The sequence below is a fragment of the Primulina tabacum genome, chromosome 18, assembly GCF_025594145.1.
Source record: "Primulina tabacum isolate GXHZ01 chromosome 18, ASM2559414v2, whole genome shotgun sequence".
In the NCBI taxonomy this organism is placed as follows: Eukaryota; Viridiplantae; Streptophyta; class Magnoliopsida; order Lamiales; family Gesneriaceae; genus Primulina; species Primulina tabacum.
Window position 1 is genome coordinate 8,973,816 of NC_134567.1, and position 24,647 is coordinate 8,998,462.

Here is a 24,647-nt window from a genome sequence, read left to right on the forward strand (position 1 = left end):
GTTTTGAAATAGTTTTTTATTTTTCACGCGGACCCCACGAGTATTTCAAATAAAATTTTTTTAAATTTTTTTTTTCTTATAACGGTAGGATTTTTTTGTTTTTAAATTTTTTTTTCAATTATTTGTGACGGCTATTTAACGGCTAGTTTTAAATGTCTTCTATAAATACCCACAAATTTGTACATATATTTTCATTCCAACTCACTACAATCTCCAATTATACTCTCTAATATTCTCCTATCTATTTTTTTTTGAAGTTCCAAAAATCTTATTTTCTATCCGAAATGGATGAAAATAATAAGGCATTTTTTTACAAATTTCTTAAATTCTACAAACAACCCGCAAGAATATCCATCTTCCCAAAATCCACAAATTCCACCAAATTATCAATACCCACATCCATTTCCAAATATGATGTTTCCTCTCAAAAATCTTCAAAATTTCCAAGGTTTTGGAAATTCTATGAATCATCCGAATTATGCACCTCGAGGTCCATATCAACCGCTTCCAGCCGAATATTGGCAAAACATGAGTAATCCGTATTTCGTGCCGCCAGTTGTTCATGGATATAGTACCCCGCACACAAATGTTATGCCTTTCACATCTCTGATGTCGAATGAACCTGCAACTCCGACTTTTTTCCCGGAGACGCAACTTTCTGATCGTGAATCCCCAATTGAGGTGGTCAATTCAGAAAAAAAAAACGTTTTCAAATGCTGAGGGTTCAAGAAAGCGTTCAAATTGGACAAAGATTGAAGACGAGGTGTTAGCGAGAAGTTTTGTCACTATCAGCGATGATCCAGTAATCGGCAATGATCAAAAGGCGGATGCTTTTTGGGGACGTGTTGCAAGCTACTACAATGAGAATCGTCCCACAGGCTCAAACACCAAAAGTGCAAATGTTATACGATCACATTGGCACAATACAATCCAAAAGAAGGTATATCGATTCAACGCAAATTATAATACTGTTTACAGTTCATATCGAAGTGGTCACAGTGACGAAGATATATTGAGGTTTGCGTACGAAAAATATCGATCCGAAAACAATGGTGTAGCATTCAATCTCGAGCATGTGTGGAGAATTGTCAAAGACCGTCCAATGTTTACTTCACAGTCCGCTAATCACTATGTGGCCACAAAGAAGACGAAGACTTCAGAGTCCGGAGCAAGCAACACCTCGTCTAACCAAGAGGTGAGCATAGATATGGATGATGAAGATACTCGTCCAATGGGACAAATGGCAGCGAAAAGAAACGGAAAAGACAGAGTCAAATCGACCATAGAAGATCTTATAGTAAACTACAACAATATTTGCGCAAAGTTCACCGAGTACACAAGCGTGAAGAAATCCGAAGTTGATCTGAAACAAAAACAACTCGAAGTAGAGGAGATTAAGGCAAAAGCTGCTTTGTCCAGATCTGAAGCAAAGAATCGACGCTTGAAATTAAAGGAGTACGAAATCTTGAACAAAGACACCTCGCAGATGACAGAGGAACATCTTATCATACATGAATGTCAATGCCAGGATATTAGATCGGGATGGAATATCTAAACAATTTACTCAACGTTCATTTTCTATTATTATTGTTATTGTCAAATATCTGTTGGAAACTAGCCGTTGCAAAGTAGCCGTTGGAATATCTACTTTATTTAATAAATATATTTTAAAAAACATTAATATTATTTTTTAAAATTAATAAAATTATTTTATTACGAAGTTAGATTATTTTAAAAATTAGATTAATAATTTAAATAATGTAAAATATATTTAAAACATATTTCTTTAATATGAAAAAATTTAAAGATGAATGAGTGGATTGTGGGACCCATCAATAATGAGTTATAATGTTAATAAGAATGTGGGTAAAAGAGACATGTTGTTATAATGAGTATGTGACATTGGACCCCAGATTTTTTGATGAGTTGGTGGGTGTTATGACTTTGTTCATCCGCGAAGGAATCAGCTCGGCCAATTCTCTACCTAGAAGTTTCTGTTCAAATCACTCTATATCAACAAAGAAACCAGGAATAATTTTTTAATCACCAGATTGAACTTCAGGCACATAAAATTTTTGGTACCATCGCGTTTAATCGATCTAGTAGGCGATTTTATGCTCGTTTAATATGAGGTATCAAGATATAATGAGTCATAGACAAATGCAAGTTCTCGTCGGTAGAGATATTTATAATTTGGTATTTGCGTGGTTGTAAATAACTGCAATGCAATTATAACATTTTGTATGTAACATAATAATGCCAAAATCTATTATAAAATATTATCAAACAAAATCTTCACTCTTAAAATCATTGGATTCAAAAAAAGATACAGTCGGCATAAATAATATATATCATAAGAATAGGAGAGGCCAGACAAAATTTCGAAAATATATATAAATCTGGTCAAAATTAAATAAGATCATCTCTCCAACTTGTAATTATACACATTTATGTTACATTAAAATAATAGATATTTAAATTCAGTTCCCAATCACGAGCATCCTCGTCAGTGCCGTACCCTGATTAAATTTTGTCGCTGGTAGCAAACTTGTTATTGTTGGTCTGGTGGTGACGTAATCGCTCACGCCACTCATATAATGACAAGAACCACTCTGTTTTTTTTTTTTGTAGTCTTCTTCTCCAGATAACTCAGTCAGCCTCTCTTTGGGATGATTTTATGTATATATATTTGTAAGATATACGTTAATTCAATTTATATTTGTAATGAAAATAATATTTCTGGCGTAAAAAATTGATATATTTTCATGAATTGAGTTAAATAAGAATTATTTGTAAAATAATATCAAACGAGTTTTTGTGATCAATTATTGTATCAAGTCAACTATTACTATGAATATGATATGATGTTTAAAAATCATCTCCAATGTTTTGAGTTGACTGTGAAACATTAATTTTTTTTTATGAACTTCACGTGAAAAATATCATGTACGAAACATTAATTGATAACCACACAATTTGGGTCCAGTGTGTGTTTTTTAAACACGTAGGCCTCTCCTTGTATTGAAATACTGGTACAAAAAAATTAGAATAATAATTGATTCTCACTTATCTCAATTTTTTTAAATAATTATAAATTTTTCAAATCAATAAAAACTATACATATGATAGTGTTATAATAAATATTACACTATGAGTAAGTCTCTTAAGCAGTCTCACAAAACTATATCTTTGAGACAAATCGATCTGATCCATATGATTTTAATGTTACATGAAATAGTGTAGAGGATTTACGGTCTTGAAATACATGAGAGAGGCCTATATGTTTAAAAAACACAGAGGTGCTCAATTTTTGATTTAAACAGAAAAAATTGAAAATCGAACTTAATCAAAAATCAAAATTTAAATTCGGATATAAATGATAAAAGAGAAGTAAGTATATATGGTTTAGTTTTGGATTATAATCATAAAAATCGAACCGAAAAAATAAAATTTTAATTAAATTAATGATTTTATTTAGACTATATATTTTATGAGATGATATTTAGTGAACTACCAATATTTTTGTTAATTTTCAGTTGACTGTTATTTATTTAATTTATTTAGATTTTATATTTCAATTTTGCTTGCTGAAAATTAATATAGTATATTTTAACTACTAATTTAAATAATTATTATCAAATAAATCGACTTGAAAGAACTGAGCTATTTTCATAGAAAACCGACCGAACCAAAGGAAAACAACTCAAATTGAAATAAAAATGGAAACTGGAAAAGACCGACAGGATTCAGATATTTTTACCAGATGCACGTGACTACCAGCTTTTGAGTTTTGTAAGGGGTAGGGACGGAGCTACCTCCTCATCTACCCCAACTATAAAAGCTATTAATATTTCAACAGCTGGAAAAATGAGATTCCAACGTACGAACTCAATTATTTCTCGATTATTGTTTAAAATAAATGAGAAATTAATTGAATTTAAAATAATAATAATAATAATAATAATTCACTCGGCAATTGGATTGTCATTCACACGGCAATTGGATTTAGAGCTTGCAACACTTGAAACTAAAAGACTTGGGATGTAGTTGATTTATCTGCTGTTGTTAAACCTATAGACTGCAGATGGGTTTATAAAGTGAAATTTAAATCTGATGGGACAATAGAACGATTTAAAACTCGTTTGATTGCCAAAGAGTATACAAAACAATTTGGTGTTGATTTTCATGACACGCTTTTTCTTACGGCTAAAATTGTGACCATTTGATGTTTGTTGAGTAATTGGACTCTTCATTAGAAGGAAGTGGCAATTGAACTTTTAAAAGGTGATTTAGAAGATGATATCATTATGTCACTTCCACAGGGTTATCGAATTAGTGATAAACACAAAGTTCGTAAGTTGTTAAGTCGATTTATGGCCTAAAACAGACATCTAGACCGTGGAATCACAAATTTGCAATTGTTATGTTCTTGGCTGAGTATTGCCGATCTAAATATGATCATCCCCCTTTTGTCAAGCATGATTTGCATGGGATTACACTGTTAATTGTGTGTGTTGATGATATTGTCATCACAGGTAGTCACGAAAAAGGCCAAATTGAACTCAAGGCATTTGTGCATTCGAAAATGCAGATTAAAGATCTTGGTGTGTTGAAATATTTTTCGGCATCAAAAGTAACTATCTAAGGAAGGCATTTACCGGTATCACATAACTATTCCTTAGAACTCATCGCAGAGGTTGGAGTTGCAGGTGCTAGGACTTATGATACACCGAAGGAACAAAATAAAAAGTTGGCAAGCCATGCACTGGACAATCTTTTCCATTTTATCACTCTTGACGATAAACTTGACTCTTTGTTACCAAACCCAGACTCGAATAAAAGATTGATTCGGAGGTTAATCTATCTTATATTTACAAGGCCTGATATGTGCTATGTAGTTCAAACAATAAGTCAGTTTATGAATTCTCCTAAACAATATCATATGGATGCGGCAGTGAGACTAGTGAGATATCTCAAGAAAAATCCTGGTTTGGGAATTTTGTTGCCAGCAAAAAGCTCAACACCTTGATGCTTATTATGACTCGACTGGGATGTGTCCTATGAGCCGCATATCCTTGATGGGGTACTGTATCAAATTTGGGGATTCTTTTATCTCTTGGAGAACAAAGAATCAGAATACCGTGTCTCGGTATTATGCGGAGGCGGAATACCCAGCTATGGCCACTACAACTTTCAAGATAATTTGGATTTTTGTTTTTGTTGACAGACACGGGGATTAACTTGGTGAGAACAACCACACTCTTCTGTGATAACCAAGCGGTGAACCATATTGCGGCCAATACCAAGCAAATCGAAATCGGTTGTCATCTAGTTTGGGAAAGAGGTAAAGATGGTACCACAAAGACACTCGATGTTTCAAAAACCTCAGCAGCTTGGTAACTTATTTACTAACAGGTTAGGCGTTAGTGCATGTGCTTTATGAGCCAACTTGAGGCTTTCATTTTATTGACTCTTATGCAAAAATATATATATTTTAATAATAATTTACGATTTTATCCAATTATAAAAATTAATTTATCTGTATACTCATGCAAGCTACATAGATAAGACCCTTGAATATATAATAGGTATCATGAGGTCTACCTCACAACGTAAGATCATGAAAATTATTAGGAAGTGTACCATATATTCTGGATATGTTCTAGTTGAATTAGCCGTCTTTTGACCCGAGACAATATAGAGGCTCTACGTACTAACATGCACTTTGATCTGTTTACCGACTCTATTGAGGGTCTTTAGATAGCGAGGATGAGTGTAGCTTCGAAATACGTAAGAGCCAATGCATTATAGTCGATGATTCAATGTTTGCCTACGGGTGAAGATATCCTATATAATTTGATGAGTTAATAATGCAAAGAATCTCAAGGCAGAGTAAGATATGTGCTTTAGGGAAAATGATTCTCTAGTTGCATATTCGATGTCACTATTATTACTCAAAGATATATCACATCGTTAGAATTCATTTGCAACTCTCAATATACCAATGATTGCAGATTCGATCGTAATATATGAGTTGAAGGGACCACACTAAAAGGTAACTGAGGATGTTACAATCAACTAAAGTATGGTTAGCTAGTAAATTATCTTTGGGATATAGGTGAAACATCTTATATACTTGAAATACAGATCTATAAAGATATATCAAAGAGGATTCTAGGGCTCACCTAATCCACTTATATCAAAACCATACTGAGGAGATTATTAATGAAAGAGTGCAGCAGAGGAAATCTCTCAACGTGTCATGGTGTGATTCTATCTAAGTTTATGTGCCTTAAGACTGACGATGAGATAGAAACCATGAGCCGTATCACATATGCATTTGTTATAGGCAATATAATGTATGATATAATATCTACTCGACCTGATATTGTATTTGCATTGAGTGTTGCAAGCATATATCAGTCGAATCCCGATCCATTGCATTGTAAAGCCATGAAGGACGTTCTTACGAACTTGAGAAGAATTAAATATTTGTTCTTGGTTTATGGGAATTGAGAATTAAAATTGGAAGGCTATACTAATTATAGCTTCTAATCAGATGTGGATGATTCGAAATCAACCTCTTGATTTGTATTCAAGCTAATGGTGGTGTTGTATCTTGGAAAAATCCAAGTAAGACACCACAACAGATTCAACCAACGAGGCCCAATACATAGCTGCATCAAATGCAGCATATGAAGCTGTTTAGATAAGGAGTTTCGTTCAATATCTGGGTGTCATTCCTGAAACAATTGACCCATTCCCGGTCTGCTGCAACAACACTGATGCCGTAGCGCAAGCAAAAGAACCAAGGTTTCATCAACGATCCAAACATATACTGAGGAAGTTCACATAATTCGGGAGATTGAGGAAAGAAAAGACATAATCAGTAGAGAAAGTAATCTCTGCAGATAATGTTGCTGATTCACTAAAACAAAACCCTGTCAGGACCATTGTTTGAGATGGACCGTGAAACAATGTGTCTAAAATCTATAAATAGTGGGCTATGGGGCAAGTAAGACATTGATAGAGTAGGTACTCGACGAGCCAACTTGTGGCTTAGGATTTATCGTCTCTTATGTAAAAACAATATTTATTTTAATAATATTTTACAGTTTTATCCATTTGTTATAATTAATTTATCTGTATACCAATGCAAACTGCGTATATAAAGCTCTTGAATATATTATAGGTAATATGAAGTCTGCCTCGCAACGTAAGATAATGAAACTCATTAAAAAGTATATCGTATTTTTTAAACATGTTCTTAGTTGAATCAGCCTCATAAAATTAGGATAAAGAGTGCTTGAGCTTGAGACTAGAATCTGTGATATAAGCATCATGTTTCATTGGTAATGACACGTAAAGTCCATTTATACAAATGAATGATCATTTGATGATGCACTGAATATCCCTCAAGTGATCATTTCATGATACACTGAACAGCCCTCCATCAGACTATCGAAGTGGTTATCACGTATTGAGTGGAATGGTCATTGTACACCATTAGTCATTTGACTATGGAAACATAGAGGCTGGCTTTACGTATTAGAATGCACTTTGATCCGTTTATCAACTCCATTGAGGGTATACAGGTGGCAATGTTTGGTGTAGTTTCAAAATACGTAGGAGCTAATGCATTGTAGTCGGGGATTCATTGTTTGCCTACGGGTGAAGATATGTTATGTGATCTAATGAGTTAATTTTGCAAGGAGTCTCTGGCCATAGTAAGATATATGCTTTAGGGAAGGTGGTTATCTAGTTGTACATCTGATGTCAGTATTATTACTCAAAGATATATCACGTTATTATCGAATTCATTTGCAACTCTCGATATATCAATGGTTGCTGATTTTATCAGTTTATATGAGTTGAATGGACCGTATTGTATGATAAACATAACTTAAGATTCTTGCAGGCACTATCAATGATACCTAGGAGATCATGGGATGATGCTACTAGATGCTCTTACCATGATCTGATAGGTGCGATCAAACTTGAGTTATGACATTCTTGATCAAGGGATGGATGAAAAAGATGATGCTAATTAGGGTAGGCCCAGATAAGAATAAATGTTATTATGAATCACAATGTAGTTGTGAACTCACGACTAGTTCTATCTCTAAACCATTGAAGGCCCCACAAGTATCGGATTCTGTGTTCCCGTCAAGATAATCAAGTTCAAAGAGTTGATTTGGCGACTTTAGTTTAATAAAGATCAAACAGATTGCTTATAAAAGAGTTTATAAATAAATTTCATGTAATGGAAGTTGTGGAAGTTAGCTTAATTGTAAAGTGAGGAGAGTGAAATTGTCTGTTTTAGTGAAAGAGTTCACAAAACTTACATCTGTCAAAAATGAAAAATGACTAATTAAATAGTTTTAATGAAACGAATTAATTATGATATGCATGATTATGTGTTTAAAAATAGGGTTTATTGTTAGAATGCATAAAACTATATTTTTAAAGGTTATTCAAGACACGATCGAGGAACGAAATCGCGGGCTGAAAAAGGAATAAATATTTTTATTAAATAACTTTTTAAAATTATTTAAAATAAGATTTATGCTATATGATATTTTTGAGAATAAGGTGTTTTGAGGTGATTTTATACGCCGAGTCCTAATTTTTAACGGTATCCGATTTTCAACGAAAATATGAACTTTTTGAGAACACTTAAACAAAATATTTTAAATATTAACAAATGAGCTTAATAGGCCTATTATACCATGTTAATGAGCCTATGCTTGTACACGTTATTTAGCAAATAAAGCCCCAAACCCTCACAACTCCACGCCTACCACACACAACACACACCTAAACTCTCCTAGCAGCAACAACACGGCACACACATCACTTTGAGAAGAAAATCACGTGGCTTTGAAGAGAAAAATCAGCAGGTCCTTAGTTCATCGATGTTCTTAGCATCTCAACTTGTTTGTCGTTCATAAAATACGCAAAAGCACGCCTTAATTCTCTCTTTCTCATCTATCACACCATATTACATGATTGATGTATGTTTGCAAGGAAAATATGTGATTCTTGTGTTTATTTTCGTTTTTATGTCATAGTATGTCAATAACTCATGTTTTTGTGAACTAAAACTTATGTTAACTTTACACTAAGGGGCTGCCATGGTAGGAGCATCATAAGGGAATATTTCAAGTAGGTTTAAGGGTCACCTAAGACATGGTTAAAGGTTGGACATGAGCTAGGGAAATCTTGCACGAAAATTATGAATTTGCATGAGTTAGGGTTCGAGCATGGCTTTCTTGATGGCCACGGCTTCTAGCTGATATTAGGATGCGACCAGGGCTCGTGCTGGTCGTGTCTTGGACTTAGGAAGAGTCCTAGCCGTCCAACCGAGGGAGAGCCCCGTAGGGGTAGGGCTCTTCTCATGGACGTGCAAGTGCGCGAACGGTGCTTGTTTAGTCTGGTGGGCAAGGGTTGGAACAGGGTCCAGTGAGGGTCAGGATTGTGAGGGCTCAGGTGGTGTGGCTCGGGCAAGGAGTCCTAGTTGGTTTAGGAGTCCTAAGTGCTCAAAGAAGGAACTCGCGCATGCTCTTGTGTCGGGCAAGAGGCTGCAGCATGCGCTAGGCACTGGTTCAAGGGGTTAGGACCGGTCATTAGGCTCCACAGATGGTTTGGTCAAAGTTTGGATCGAGGTGTCTCGGGCATGGCTCGATGAAATCACGAGATGGCTCGAGGGATTCATGCTAAGGTTTGGTTTCTTGAGTTTAAATGGATAATGGGTCGAACCATGGTCCACAGGGGTTGATTCATGGTTCACGAGGGTAATTTAGGTATAAAAATTCTATTTTAAAGTTTGGGATTAAAATATTAATGTTTGAATTAATTCGGGAATTAAACGCCTTACGAATTAATAAATATGAAATTAAATCTAGAGCCTAGAATTGAAGCTAAATAAAAATATTAAAAATTAAATTTAAGCTTAAATAATTAATTGGGATGGTCTAGAGTCAATGAAAGTAAGAAAAAGTCAAAATTGAGAAATTATGTGTCCAAGGGTAAAACGGACAGTTTACACATAAAAATGATAGACGTCCTGACAATGCCAAGAATGCTGTAAAATATGTTAATATGTTTATTTTAAATGTTTATGGAATTTTAACGATAATTCTAAAAGATATGTTGCATGCTTGGTTTAAAAAGAAAAATGATTTTTATATGCTTTAAATTTTATAAGTGATGAAAATATGAAAGTTGAAAGAGATGAAGTGATTGTGACTAATACGATGATACAATGATTATGATGATACAATGATATGTAAGGCCAATGATCAGTTGACAGGTGAAAGTGTCGCTGATGTTCCCGTCGCCCAGTACTGTTGTTACACGTAGATGGATCCATCGACCTTCAGCTGATATGAAAGTCACAATTAACGATCTGAATTCAATAAAAGAAAAACGTATACGTATATGATGAAAAAGGAAGTGTATATGATGAAAAAAAACTGTTTAAGTTTATGCATGTTCATTAAAATTATTTTAAGTAAAAGTGTTTACACTATTGATTGTAATTGTATATGTATTACTTGTTATCATGGTTAAGGTCTGTTGAGTCAATAGATTTACTAGGTGTGATCGATGCAGGTGAGCATAATAGTGATGTTTTCGAGGGACTTGATGGTTGATCTTGCTGGACTGAAGGTATACACAACCCGAGGACCAGTGCTAGTTTTCCGCAATTTAAATTAAGTTTAAAATTTAAGTTTACGTTAAAGATTTTATGACTTTTATGATGCTTTTGAGAGGTTTTTGAGAGAATGTTCGAAACGTATGCTCATTTTAAAATTCTACTGAACATTTTTTTTATAAAAAAAATGCAAAAACCGAAACCATGCCTACATAAATTCATAAAATTCGAAACATGCATTTTGTGAAATCATTCCACAGCTGAATAAAATAACTACATTTAAAAGTATGAAAAGAGCAACCAACCTAAACAATTTACCGTTTAAAAAATATAGAACGTCAAACATATTAAATATGTCAAAACCCTTAGCAAAATAAAATCATCAACCACTTAAAAAGTTGCTTAAACGTGTTCCCATAAAATCATATTCTTGCGGAAGAATACAAGGTCCACGGGTTAACGTGCGCCACCAGCTTCGCCCGTTGAGTCATCATCACCTTCAGTCCCCTCATCAAAAAGCTCACCTGCATCATTCACATCTAGTGAGTCTAAATACTCAACACACCTGTAACGTTATATAAAATACATATACATAACATGCAAGAGTGAAAAGTACTGTAATCAACATACATTTCATGATCTTAAAAGCGTAAACGTAAACATGTCGTAAAAAATCATAACGTGTCAAAACGTGTCTCATCATAACATCATATATGTATACATTTTCTTTTAATTGAATTCAGTTCATTAGTTGTGACTTTCGTATTATCATGTCAGTCGATGGACCCATCTACGTGTAACTGTTGTACCCGACGGCGGGGACATCAGCGACAACATTACCCGTCCATTGAGCCCTGGCCTTACATGTCATCATATCATCGTGTCATTGTATTAGTTACAACCAACTCCCATCATTAAGAAAATGTCATCATATTCATCACTTAATAAAATCATGTATATACGTTATTTTCCTTTGAAATCAAGCATGCAACGTATTTTTATAATTACGTAAAAATCATATACGTGATACATAAACATTTAAAAAACATTATAAATTGGTGCTCAGGGCGCTGCCAGGACAAAAAATCTCGACTCGCGTGCAAAATGACCAATTTGCCCCCGGAAACCCAAAAGACCGTTTTACCCCTGGACCTCAACATTTCGACCCGAAGCTTACCAAACTCCTTAAAATCTCCCAAAAAATATTAAAAATATTTTTTAAATGTAAACTCGAGTCCGTTTCAAAACTTAATCGATTCGTTTTAAAACTTGTCGGGGTCCCGGTTTTAACCTGAATCAACCCGAATTTTCAACCAAAATTTTCCCAACTTGAAATATGACTTAAAGCTACATGTCCAGCATAAAAACCACTTATTCCAGCCTACTTATAACCCATGAAACGACCTCTAAACTTTGCTGGAATTTTACTGCACGAGCTAACTCAAGACCCTAGTGCACCAAATGTACTATAATTTCGATCCTATCTCAAAACCACGCTGACCAGCACCTAACCAGCTATACTGGGATCGTGTTTAAACCCACGAGACTTCCCTGGACCGACCCTAGCTGACCCTACTGCCCAAAACATGAGCCCCGTTCACTACCTTAGAAGTCGCGCCGCACAAGCTATCGAACCTTCCCTCGATCTAATCCCTTCAGCCGACTCCTAGACTACTACCAGCCATTTCTTGCCCCCTTCGAGCCTTGTCACGGACCCTAGAGGGTCCTTGGCTGGAAACAAGCCATGCACAACCACGCAACCCCAAACCTCCGATCTCGCCAAACCCGAGCCCTCTTACACTAAGCATCGATCGGCCCTCAATGATTTTAACTCTTAGCCAACTCCAGCCCCTTGCTACCTTAGTTCATGACGTTATCAGTCCCTTAGCAACATGTAATTGGCAGCCCCTCGCACAAGATCAAGAAAACGTGAGTTGCACACAAGATAAACGCATTTACGTGTCAAAACCTTTACGAGAACGATTCTAAAAGAGGGACTAACGAAAGTTCACGTAAAAATGTAACATCAGCATATAATCATGGTGTAAATGATGAGAAAGGAGATACATGGAGTGCCTTAATGTTTTTACGGTTGAAAACTCGAAGATACACGCGTAAGACTAACACCGGAGAAGCGGGGAAGAAGCTGGCTTTGAAAATTATGGAGGAAACTGAAGTGGCTGCTGGTTGCTGCTGATTTACGTGAGGATGGCTGCTGTAGAAAAGAAGGGGGCGGCCACCATGTAACAAAATAGGTTTAGGGTTTTAATTAAGGAGTTTAAGTTATAAAATAATACAATAATGATCCCTTAATTAAAAGTTAAAAGGATAAACTTTTTTTTAGGCTCATTAAGCAATAAAATTAACCCATCAAGCCCAATTACACTCCCTGAAAATATTTCGTTTAGGTACGTTTTTGAAAATATTGTCCGGACCCTCAAAAAGTCCTCTGAATCGATAAAATTTGCGTACCGACTAAAAATATAACTCGGCGGGTAAAAATACTCAACCAAGGCTCATTTTTAAAAATCATACTTAAAAACACCTCATATTAAATAATTAAAAATAATTATTCAATAAAAATATTTTTCCAAATATCCGCTGTCTCCGTTTCTCGTTCGAGCGCGAAATGCAACTTAAAATCCTAATGCATGAAATTTTAAATAAACCATGAATTAAAACACATATTTATGCAATAAACATGCATTTAATGCATTAAAAAAATTTAATTAAATAGAAAAGAAGTTTGATAACTTGCATGCATGTGGTTTACGGGAACCTTCAAATTTTCGGGACGTTACAATCTATCCCCTTTAAATTGAATTTCGTCCCCGAAATTTGTTTATCCTCGATTAACAAAAAGTTTAGACTCTTAATTCAAGTATCTCAATAATCCGCGCTTCCGCTGCGCCACTATGATAAAATAAGTGTTAAGCTGTCCTTATGTCTCCTCAATCCTAATTAAATTGCCTATCAAAATCCTCGGCTGCGAATCGCAACTTAAAATGACTTAGGGTGACTTAGTTCTATTCTACTATGACCTCGAATTTTGACTTTTCACACAATTCCCAATATTAGTAATGGCAGTCCAAACTTATCGTACTTTACTTTTTTTATACTATACCCAAGATGTTCACCAACCTATTACATTATCATTTATGCAGTTCGACTTAAGAGATCTTAGCACCAAAGATTACTAATCGACTTCCATCCTCGGTAATACACTTAAAAGTTAAACCTTATCTCAACCCCATAATAATATTAACTTAAGATCCTTGAATTGAATCTTTATCTTACGACACCAAACTTACGTAATTTAACTATTTACAAGTACATCCCAAATATAAAATTGTTTCAACCTTAAATTCGAGTAGTGTTAATCCATAGAACCCAAAATATACAATATCGATCTTCTACCCATATTATAAAACCCTTCTAGCATCAATTACGTGCTTAAACTACTCTCTTCCCAATTACAAAATAGTTGAGGCCTAAGACCCTTAGACTTTCCTCATTGAAACGAATGTCACATTCTTACGTACCCTTAATGTTTAATTAATACTAGCCTATATAACTTAATAAGTTCTCTCTTGTTAATGATGGACTAACTATAATAAATCAACTTCACTTATAACCTATAGAATTATAGAATCCCCATATCAAGATTTTAGATCTCTTACTCGATAAAAATCTTAATATTTGTCCATTGGTAATCTATGTTGAAGACAACTAATTCCATTTGTTTTAATTTCAACCAAAATTTTTGTATGAACACTTATCTCATAAACTTGAAATTCAAGCTTACTCAACCCAAGTAGTATTAGATAGTATAACTCCAATACACATATCCTCTTAGTCTCAAGTTTCTTAATGACTTTCAAAAATTTCTCAAAACAAGGTGTCTACCTCAGTTCTTACATGCGTCATCAAGTAACCTAACCATCAATCATACCAAAATTTCTAGAAAAATTAAATTCCAACAAAGGTATAGTCCTAAATGGTAAGATCATGACTAAAACTTATGACACATCAAACTTAAGTTCCTAAAAATATGCTAACTAAATGTCTACTCTTATAACTTAATTAATTGATCAACTTTACCTCAAATCATTATCACTCTAAATTTAATTTACCACAACATTATTCCACTAACTCTTAGATTTTTCAAGCCCAAAATTGATTCATTTTACCATGCCCACAATTACCATTCCTTATAGCAGTATAACGAAGATATCTCATGGCTCTAAATATCCCATCAAGCCTAAATCATCAAAATTTTCTATCATTTAAACCATTCAGATCTCTCTTAATGCTAATCTAGTCCCCAAATTTCTTAACAATTGAAAAATAAATTCCTAATTTCCTCGAAAATTATTCAATCGGTTCTAAATTATGAAAATTCTACAATTACCCATAAGTTTTTGCGTTCCTAATTTCATTCTATAGGTTTCTCTTAACATAAAGTTCGATAATTTTAAGCTCATTAAACCCAAAATCAATTCTCATAACCAAATCTTAAATTTCCATCAATAGTTAAAACTCAAAGTTATACATTTTTATACTTCTAAAGATTGTCGTAGTCTTCGAATCGTTATTGCATATATGAAATCCTCAAAAATTAACTCGACTAGTAACCACGAAACATCAGTATTTCCTTAGAAAATCTACATACCCCAAAAGCATTCTTAGTTTTTAAGATTAACTTACCATAAGTAGAACATCATTACTACTAACCCAAAAATTAATATAGTCAAATCATTTTCAATCTTTCTTAACGCCCAATATTTGAATTCTTAGACATGTCCAATTCCACAGGTAACCAACATGCAATCCAATCTAGTTTTTAAAACATTTAATCTTCAAAACATAGAAACATCTAAACATGTACTGTAATACATATATCATGTAAACATGTAGGTGGTAACATTAAAACTTTCAAAACATTTAAAACATGTAAACTTACAGACTTGAGGCTTGAAGACTGAGCTGCAGAAGCTGGCGGTGGCAACCATGTACAGGAACCTGGCTCTGATACCAACTGAAACGTCTGCTCATTTTAAAATTCTATTGAATTTTTTTTTTTTAAAAAAAATGCAATGGCTGAACAATGCCTGCATAAATTCATAAAATTCGAAACATGTATTTTGTGAAATCATTCCACAGATGAAGAAAATAAATACAATTAAAGGTATGAAAAGAATAACCAACCTAAACAATTTACCGTTTAAAAATTATAAAACATCAAATATATTAAAATTTGTCAAAACCATCAACGAAATAAAATCATCAACAACTTAAAAAGTTGCTTAAACGTGTTCCCATAAAATCATACTCCTGCGGAATAATACAAGGTCCTCGGGTAAACGTGCGCCACCAGCTCTGCCCGTTCAGTCATCATCACCTCCAGTCCCTTCATCTAAAAGCTCACATGTATCATTCACACCTAGTGAATCTAAAGACTCAACACACATGTAACATTTTATCAAATGCATATACAAAACATGCAACAGTGAAAAGTACTGTAATCAACATATATTTCATGATCTTAAAAGCGTAAACGTAAACATGTCGTGTAAAATCATAACCTGCCAAAACGTGTCTCATCATAACATCATATACATATACATTTTCTTTTAATTGAATTCAGTTCATTAGTTGTGACTTTCGTATTATCATGTCAATCGATGGATCCATCCACGTGTAACTGTGGTACCTGGCGGTAGGAACATCAGCGACAGCATTACCCGTCCACTGAGCCCTGGTCTTAACATATCATCATGTCATCGTGCCATCGTATTAGTCACAACCAACTCCCATCATTCAAAACATGTTAACATATTCATCACTTAATACATAATTTTTCCTTGAAACCAAGCATGCAATGTATTTTCATAATTACGTAAAAATCATATACGTGATACATAAACATTTACAAAACATGATAAATTGGTGCTCAGGGCGCTGCCAGGACAACAAATATCGACTCGGGTGCAAAATGACCAATTTTCCCCTGGAAACCCAAAATGATTGTTTTACCCCTGACCTCAACATTTCGACCCGAAGCTTATCAAACTATGTAAAACCTCCCAAAACATATTAAACAATATTTCTTATATGAAACTGGAGCCCGTTTCAAAACTTAATCGATTCGTTTTCAAACTTGGACCGGGGTCTGGTTTTAACCCGAATCAACCTGAATTTCAACCAAACTTCTCCCAACATGAAATATGACTTAAAGCTACATGTCCAGCCTAAAAACCACTTATTCCAGCCTACTTATAACCCACAAAACGACCCCGAAACATTGTTGTAATTTTACTGCACGAGCTAACTCAAGACCCTAGTGCACCAAACGTACTATACTTTCGATCCTATCTCAAAACCACACAGACCAAAACTAGCTATACTGGGACCGTGTTCAAACCCAAGAGACTCCCCTGGATCGACCCTAGTTGACCCTACTGCCCAAAATGTCAGCCCCATGCACTACCCTAGAAGCCGCGTCGCACAAGCTATCGAACCCTCTCTCGATATAATCCCTTCGGCTGACTCCTAGACTACTATCAGCCATTCCTGGCCCACTTCAAGCCTTTTAACGGACCCTAGAGGGTCAGCTCCTTGGCTGGAAACAAGCCATGTACGACCACGCAACCCCAAACCTCCGATCTCGCCAAACCCGAGCCCTCATACACTAAGCATCGATCGGCACTCAATGATTTCAACTCTTAGCCAACTCCAGCCCCTTGCTACATTAGCTCATCAAGTTATCAGTCCCTTAGAAACATGGAATTGGCAGCCCCTCGCACAAGATCTAGAAAACGTGAGTTGCACACAAGATAAACACATTTACGTGTAAAAACCTTTACGAGAACGATGCTAAAAGAGGGACCAACGAAAATACATGCAAAAATGTAAAAATCAGCATATAATCATGGTGTAAACGATGAGAAAAGAGATACATGGCGTGCCTTAACGTTTTTACGCTTGACAACTCGAAGATACGTGCGTAAGACTTACATCGAAGAAACGGGGAAGAAGCTTGCTTTGAAAATTATGGAGGAAACTGAAGTGGCTGCTGGTTGCTACTGATTTACATGAGTATGGCTGCTGGAGAAAAGAAGGGGGCGGCCACCATGTAACAAAATAGGTTTAGGGTTTTATTTAAGGAGTTTAAGTTATAAAATAATACACTAATGGGCCCTTAATTAAAAATTAAAGGGATAAAAATGATTTTAGGCCCATTAAGTAATAAAATAAACCCATCAAGCCTAATTACACTCTCGGAAAATATTTCGTGTAGGTACGTTTTTGAAAATATTGCCCAAACCCTCAAAAAGTCCCCCGAATCGATTAAATTTGCGTACCGGCTAAAAATATAACCCGGTGGGTAAAAATACCTAACCAAGGCCCATTTTCAAAAATCATACTTAAAAACATCGCATATTAAATAATTAAAAATAATTATTCAATAAAAATATTTTTCTGAATATCCCCGGTCTCCGTTCCTCGTTAAAGCGTGAAATGCAACTTAAAATCCTAATGCATGAAACTTTAAATAAACCATGAATTAAAACAAATATTTATGCAATAAACATGCATTTAATGCATTAAAACAATTTAATAAAATACAAAAAAAGTTTGATAACTTGCATGCATGTGGTTTACGTGAACCTTCAAATTTTCGGGACGTTACATTGTTAGAGTTAGTTTTATTTTGAAATATTGCTAAGTTTATGTTTGGTAAACAATTGACGAATGTTTTGAATTAATTTCCTTTGTATTTTAAAATATAGTTGGTTGTTTTATTTTTTAAAAATGGCGCAAAGATAATTTAAAAATACATGTCTATATATATATATTTATAATCAGACGAAGAAAAAAAATTCTAATATTTTTTAAGAAAATGAGTAGTAGACATTTCATTAGATGTGGAAAAATGATATTCGGGAAAAGGATACTCCGACATTAGGAAGATCGCAACACTGTTTTTTACTCTCCAAGCTTGGTGTACGAGACCTACACCAACATTGAGGAGAGTGTGTGAGTTATAGTAGTTGTTGTTTACAATATTACTTTCACGCATTTAGTTGCATGCCTTTACGTTTCTCGTCCATTGTCAATATACTTCACACTTTAACAAATATCATTTTTGTTGAAAATAAAAGATTGAATGTTGAAATAATAGTTTTAAATATTGAAAATTAGTGTGTGATGATGTATTTAATGATATAATTATTTTTGAATTGTTTCCAAAGAAATTCTATAAATAGGTCTCAATTTTTGAAGAAAAACACAATTGAGTAGACAAAATTTTATAAAGTGTGTAGTTTAATATATTTCGTAAGTTTGAGATTTTTTACTTTTTATCGTAAATTTTTACTTTTAACACGTTATCAGCACGATACTCGAAGGTTCTGTTCTCCATATTTTTTCAAGCTCCAACACAAGAAAAATGTAACAATATTCAAAAGTAAAAGAATGTTTATTTTACTTTTTATTTATTTTTATTTGTATATATTTAAAATATAATACCATGTTATTATATAAAAGGAATCTATAACACCTCATTATAATAACGTGATGTGATTATATTATTACACTACTTATATAATTTTATTGTGTTACTGTTTATTATTGTATATATACATTTGATGATATCATGTTATTATATAAAAGGAGTCCATGACACCACATTATAATAACGTGATGTGATTATTTCACTGTTTAGATATTTTATTGTGTTATATAATAATTATATATATATATTTGTATAATGTCACATTATTAGATAAAAGGAGTCCCTGACACCTCATTATAATATTGTGATGTGATATACATAATTATTTAAATATGATTTAACATTATATACATCATATTATTTGAAGGATCGCTTGTGGGCATCGTGAGGTGCTTCAAACAAAATATTCTCCAATGAGCTGCAATAGCTTTTGTTCTAAGAATATTAACACCGATGAATTAAATCGAGTTTGGTTAAAAAAACCAAGCGGAAGAAACCTGAAGTAATCTTTCGTGAAAAATACTGTTAAATTAGATAGCATTTTATCTTATGTAAACTGAATAACTGAAAAGCAGGGGATCCGTTGTCTCATATATCAGTTCAGTTATGGCAAGAACTGAACTGACGGATGCTCTAACTGATCAAGTCAGTTTGAAAACAACAGTTAATCAGTTAAATACGCAAGATATGTTTATGGATGTTCGGAGACTTCAACTGCTCCTACGTCACCCTTTCTACCACATCGGGTAGGATCCACTATAAGACTTTGATTTATACAACTACTTGTACAAATCCACCCAGCTTAGGACTTACCCACTGCCTAACTGAAATCCTAGTCTAAACTGAAGGCAACACCTTCTAGCCAACACTTCTTTGATGTCTATGTGAGAAAGAATACATACACAAGTTAACATCTTTGTACAAGACTGTATGTCAGTGGTGGTGGTGTGTGTTCGTGTATGAGAACTAAACAAAGAATACACCAGAAAGGTGTTCTCACACACTGAGGGAAGTGAGCTTATAATCTAAGCCGATATAACTTTGGAGTGTTCCCTCAACTGGGTGGTTGTTTCCTTTTAAGCTGATACGCGATATGCGTGCCCTTATTTTTACCACACTCTCTCTAGTGTTGTATGGTTCACTCTTCGTTTCGTCTCCACTGATCTCCTCTTTATATAGGCGAGAAACTGATCGTACAGTGAGACTCAATTATTGTATCTGTTGCATCTTTAATTCGTTCATTGGACTTTGTGTCTCGACTTTTCGACTGCCCTTCTGAAATGTTTGTCTTTAATGCTCTGATAAAACGTTCATTATTGTCCTTTGACTGGAAAATTGCTTTGTACCTTTGTGTATAGCTGTAATCCACTAAATGAGTTTGTCTTGATCTACAACTGAAATGCTCCAAACTAGTCAGTTGAACTGATCTTCAGTTGGGCTAGCGAAATCAGTTGACTCGTCAGTTTAACCGATCTCGCTCTTGTTCAGTTGAACTGGTTTGCTGGGCTCTTGATCAGAACACTCCTTTGGCTGGCCAGGCTTATCAACAGCATTTCCAGAAGTAAATGTTGCAAGTAAAAATAAATTTAAACCTGGAAACAAAAATCAAAGTCAAACACAAGGTTTGGTCGTGGACGTGGACGTGGACGTGGAAGTGGAAGTGGTCGTGGTCGTGGTCGCGGACGTGGTTTTGAAAACAATCGAGATAGTTATTTCTATAATTCACCTCAAAAGGGCGTCACGAACCACCCACTGAAAATACATCATGAGAATATGAGTGTTAATAAAAATCACTCAAAACGATTTGAAAGTTCTTGTTTTAGATGTGGCACTCCAAGACATTGATATCATATTTGTCGATCCCCCGATCATCTTTGTAAGCTCTATAAAGAATCAGTAAAGGTAAAAGAAAAAGAGACCAACTTCACTGAACACAGTGGTCGTTTGAGTGATTCAACTCATTTTGATGCTGCAGATTTTCTGAATGATTTCTCTGAAAATGATCAATACATTGGTGGAATTGAAATGTAAAATATTTTATTTTTTATGTGCTCATATGCTAATATTTTATTGTATAATTATGATATGCATTATATTTTTCAATAAGTTACATATGTATTGTGAGTAATTTTTTTCATTGCATATTTTTTTGAAGTTCAAATATGGAAACTGCTATGAACAAAGCTAAACAAAGAACTAATCTCATGGAAGTTTGCATACCTAATAGTTGTACAATGCACACTATTCTCTGAGATAAAAGATATTTCTTAGAACTAAAATCAACAAAAACATTGGTGAATACAATATCAAGTCCTGTAGACTTGATTAAAGATTGTGATAAAGCACATTTTTGTTACCTAATGGTATTCTAATAAATGATGCTATGTATTCACCATAATCGAAAAAAAATTTGTTGAGTTTTAATGACATATATTCCCATGGGTATTATACTCAGAAAATAAATGAAGGAAATGAGAAATTATGTGTCTTGCCACATATAAATCAGGAAAGAAATATGTAGTTGAAAAAAATATAAGTGCTCACTACTTGATTGTATTATACACATATAAGTCCAATTGAATCAAACATGGTAATTGATAATTCTTCAATATTAATCAATTGACATGATCGATTATGACATCCTGGTTCAACAATGATACGAACAATTATAGAAAATACACATTATCATCCACTGAAAGACCAGAAGATCTTTCAAAATAATAAGTTTAAATGCAAAGCATGTTCTCTTGGAAAACTTATTATAAGATCATCACCAGCTAAAATAAAAACTGAATCACCTATGTTTCTTGAACGTATTCAGGGTGATATTTGTAGGCCAATTCATCTACCATGTGGATCATTTAGATATTTTATGGTATTGATCGATGCCTCCAGCAGATGGTCACATGTATGTTTAGTATCAACTTGAAATGTGACATTTGCAATATTACTTGATCAAATAATAAAATCGCGGAATCAATTTCTCGATCATACAATCAAGAAAATTAGACTTGATAATGCTGTGAATTTATTTCCCAGACTTTCAATGATTATTGTATGTCATGAGAATCACTGTTGAGCATCATGTTGCTCATGTAAATACACAAAATGGATTAGATGAATCATTGATAAAACGTCTACTACTTATTGCTAGACAAATGATTAAGAAAACAAAACTCTCTGTTTCTATATGGGGACATGCAATTTTACATGCTGCTGCGTTAATTCGCATCAGACCAAGTGCATATCATAAATACTTCCCATTGCAACTTGTCTTTGGTAAAGAAACAGACATTTCTCATCTGAGAATTTTTGGATGTATGGTATACGTGCCTATTGCACTGCCTCAACGAACAAAAATGGGACCTCAAAGAAATATCGGAATTTATGTTGGTTATGATAGCCCATCAATAATTCGATATCTTGAACATCAGAAAGGCGACGTGTTTACAGAACATTTTGTTGATTGTCATTTTAATAAGAAAATCTTCCAAATGTTAGGGGGAGAAAAGAAACATATCGAATAGAAAATTACATGGTATACATCATCATTGTTACATCTGGATCCAAGAACTAAACAATGTGAAAAGGATGTACAACAAATTGTGCGCTTGCAAAGAATAACAAATCAAATACCAGATGCATTTGAAAACACAAAAAGAGTAACTAAATCATATATACATGCTGTAAATGCCCCTGCACAAATTGAAATTCCAAAGAAAAAAATTGAAGACACTCATGATGTCATTAAATGCTTGAAGCGTGGAAGGTCAATCGGTTCCAAGAATAAAAATCCTCGAAAAAGAAAAAACATAGAGAAACACGATGATCACAAAATAGAGAATGATATTCCGGCAGAAATACATGATGATGAAAATGTACTGGTAGAACCACAAATTGATGAGAATCGTGAAATCTCTATCAATTATATTAATATTGAAAAAATATGAAACAGAAAAGATATAAAAGAAATTGATGAGATATTTTCTTACAATGTGGCATTTGACATCATAAATGACAATAAAGATCATGAACAAAAATATTTTGGTGAATGTAAAAATAGACAGAACTGGATAAAATTGAAAGGCGCCATCCAGGTTGAATTGGATTCGCTAGATAAACGTAACGTTTCTGGACCTATAGTCCTTACACCTGAAGGTGTAAAACCTGTTGGGTAAAAATGAGTTTTTATTCGAAAAAGAAATGTGAAAAATGAAATAATAATATATAAAGCTCGACTTGTTGCACATAGTTTATCTGAAAGGCCTGGAATTGATTATGAAGAAACGTATTCTCCTGTTATGGATGCAATCACGTTTCGATATTTGATTAGTTTGGCGGCATCTGAAAATTTAGAAATGTGTCTTATGGATGTTGTCACAGCTTACTTATACGGATTACTCGATATTAATATATATATATATATATATATATATATATATATATGAAAATCCCTGAAAGATTTAAGATGCCTGAAGCACAAAGTTCAAAACCTTAAGAATTTTATTTTGTGAAATTGCAAAGATCATTATATGGGTTAAAATAATCAGGTCTAATGTGGTATAATCGGCTAAATGAACACTTAATGAAAAAGAGATATATAAACAATTCAATATGCCATTGCGTTTTAATTAAGAAAACAACATCCAGATGCGTAATTATAGAAGTATATATTGATGATTTAAACATCATTGGAACGAATAAGGAAATTCAAGAAGTTGTGTTGTACTTGAAGGAAGAATTTGAAATGAAGGACCTTGGAAAAACAAAGTATTGTCTGGGTTTGAAATTCGAACAAAAAGAATGTGGAATGTTTGTTCACAGTCAAATTATGCAGAAAAGGTCCTTAAACGTTTTTGTTAGAATTAAATTTATTGTGGAGATGCTAAGGAAAAACCAGTAGATGTTGGATTAAGTACAAAACCAGTAGAACCAGTAGATGTTAGATTAGTTCAAAACCAGTAGAACCAGTAGATGTTTTAAACCAGAAGTACTTGTATCGCGCTAAAACCTGCTTAAATAATTTCTTAGCTAAAACCAGAACTAGAAGGATACAAAATTCGAAATATACACTAACAGAATCTTGCGTATCTCAAAGTCTCTAAAATATTACTGTTGATCTATTAACGTGATACCATCATTTATTGCTTCATTAAGTGCCATTAAATGCTATACAAGAACATTTAAGACGGTATACCATTTTTGGTATGAACTGCGACTGATTACTTTTGATGTATTCTGCAGGGTCCATTTTAAGCAATAAAGCTGAACCACCAAAAAGAAAAGAACCGTTCAGTTTTTGAACGTTGAATAGAGCCTATATATGGAAATGAAGGATTTCGGGAAGAAAGACGTAGCATTGAACAAAAATCTGAATTAAAAAAATATCATTCAAGCATTGTTAGAACCTTCAGTTATCTAAAGAGCTCAAACACTGAAAAAGCAGCACACACTTCATTGCATACTCTTGAT

General features: G+C 33.9%; 1 protein-coding gene across 1 annotated transcript; it reads left to right on the forward strand.

The window, feature by feature from the left end:
• Positions 1–616: 616 nt before the first annotated feature.
• On the forward strand, positions 617–1,555 carry LOC142532285 (glutathione S-transferase T3-like). The gene has a single exon (XM_075638604.1). It carries the CDS (start codon positions 617–619, stop codon positions 1,553–1,555), a length of 939 nt encoding a protein of 312 aa, XP_075494719.1.
• The last annotated feature ends 23,092 nt before the right edge of the window (positions 1,556–24,647 follow it).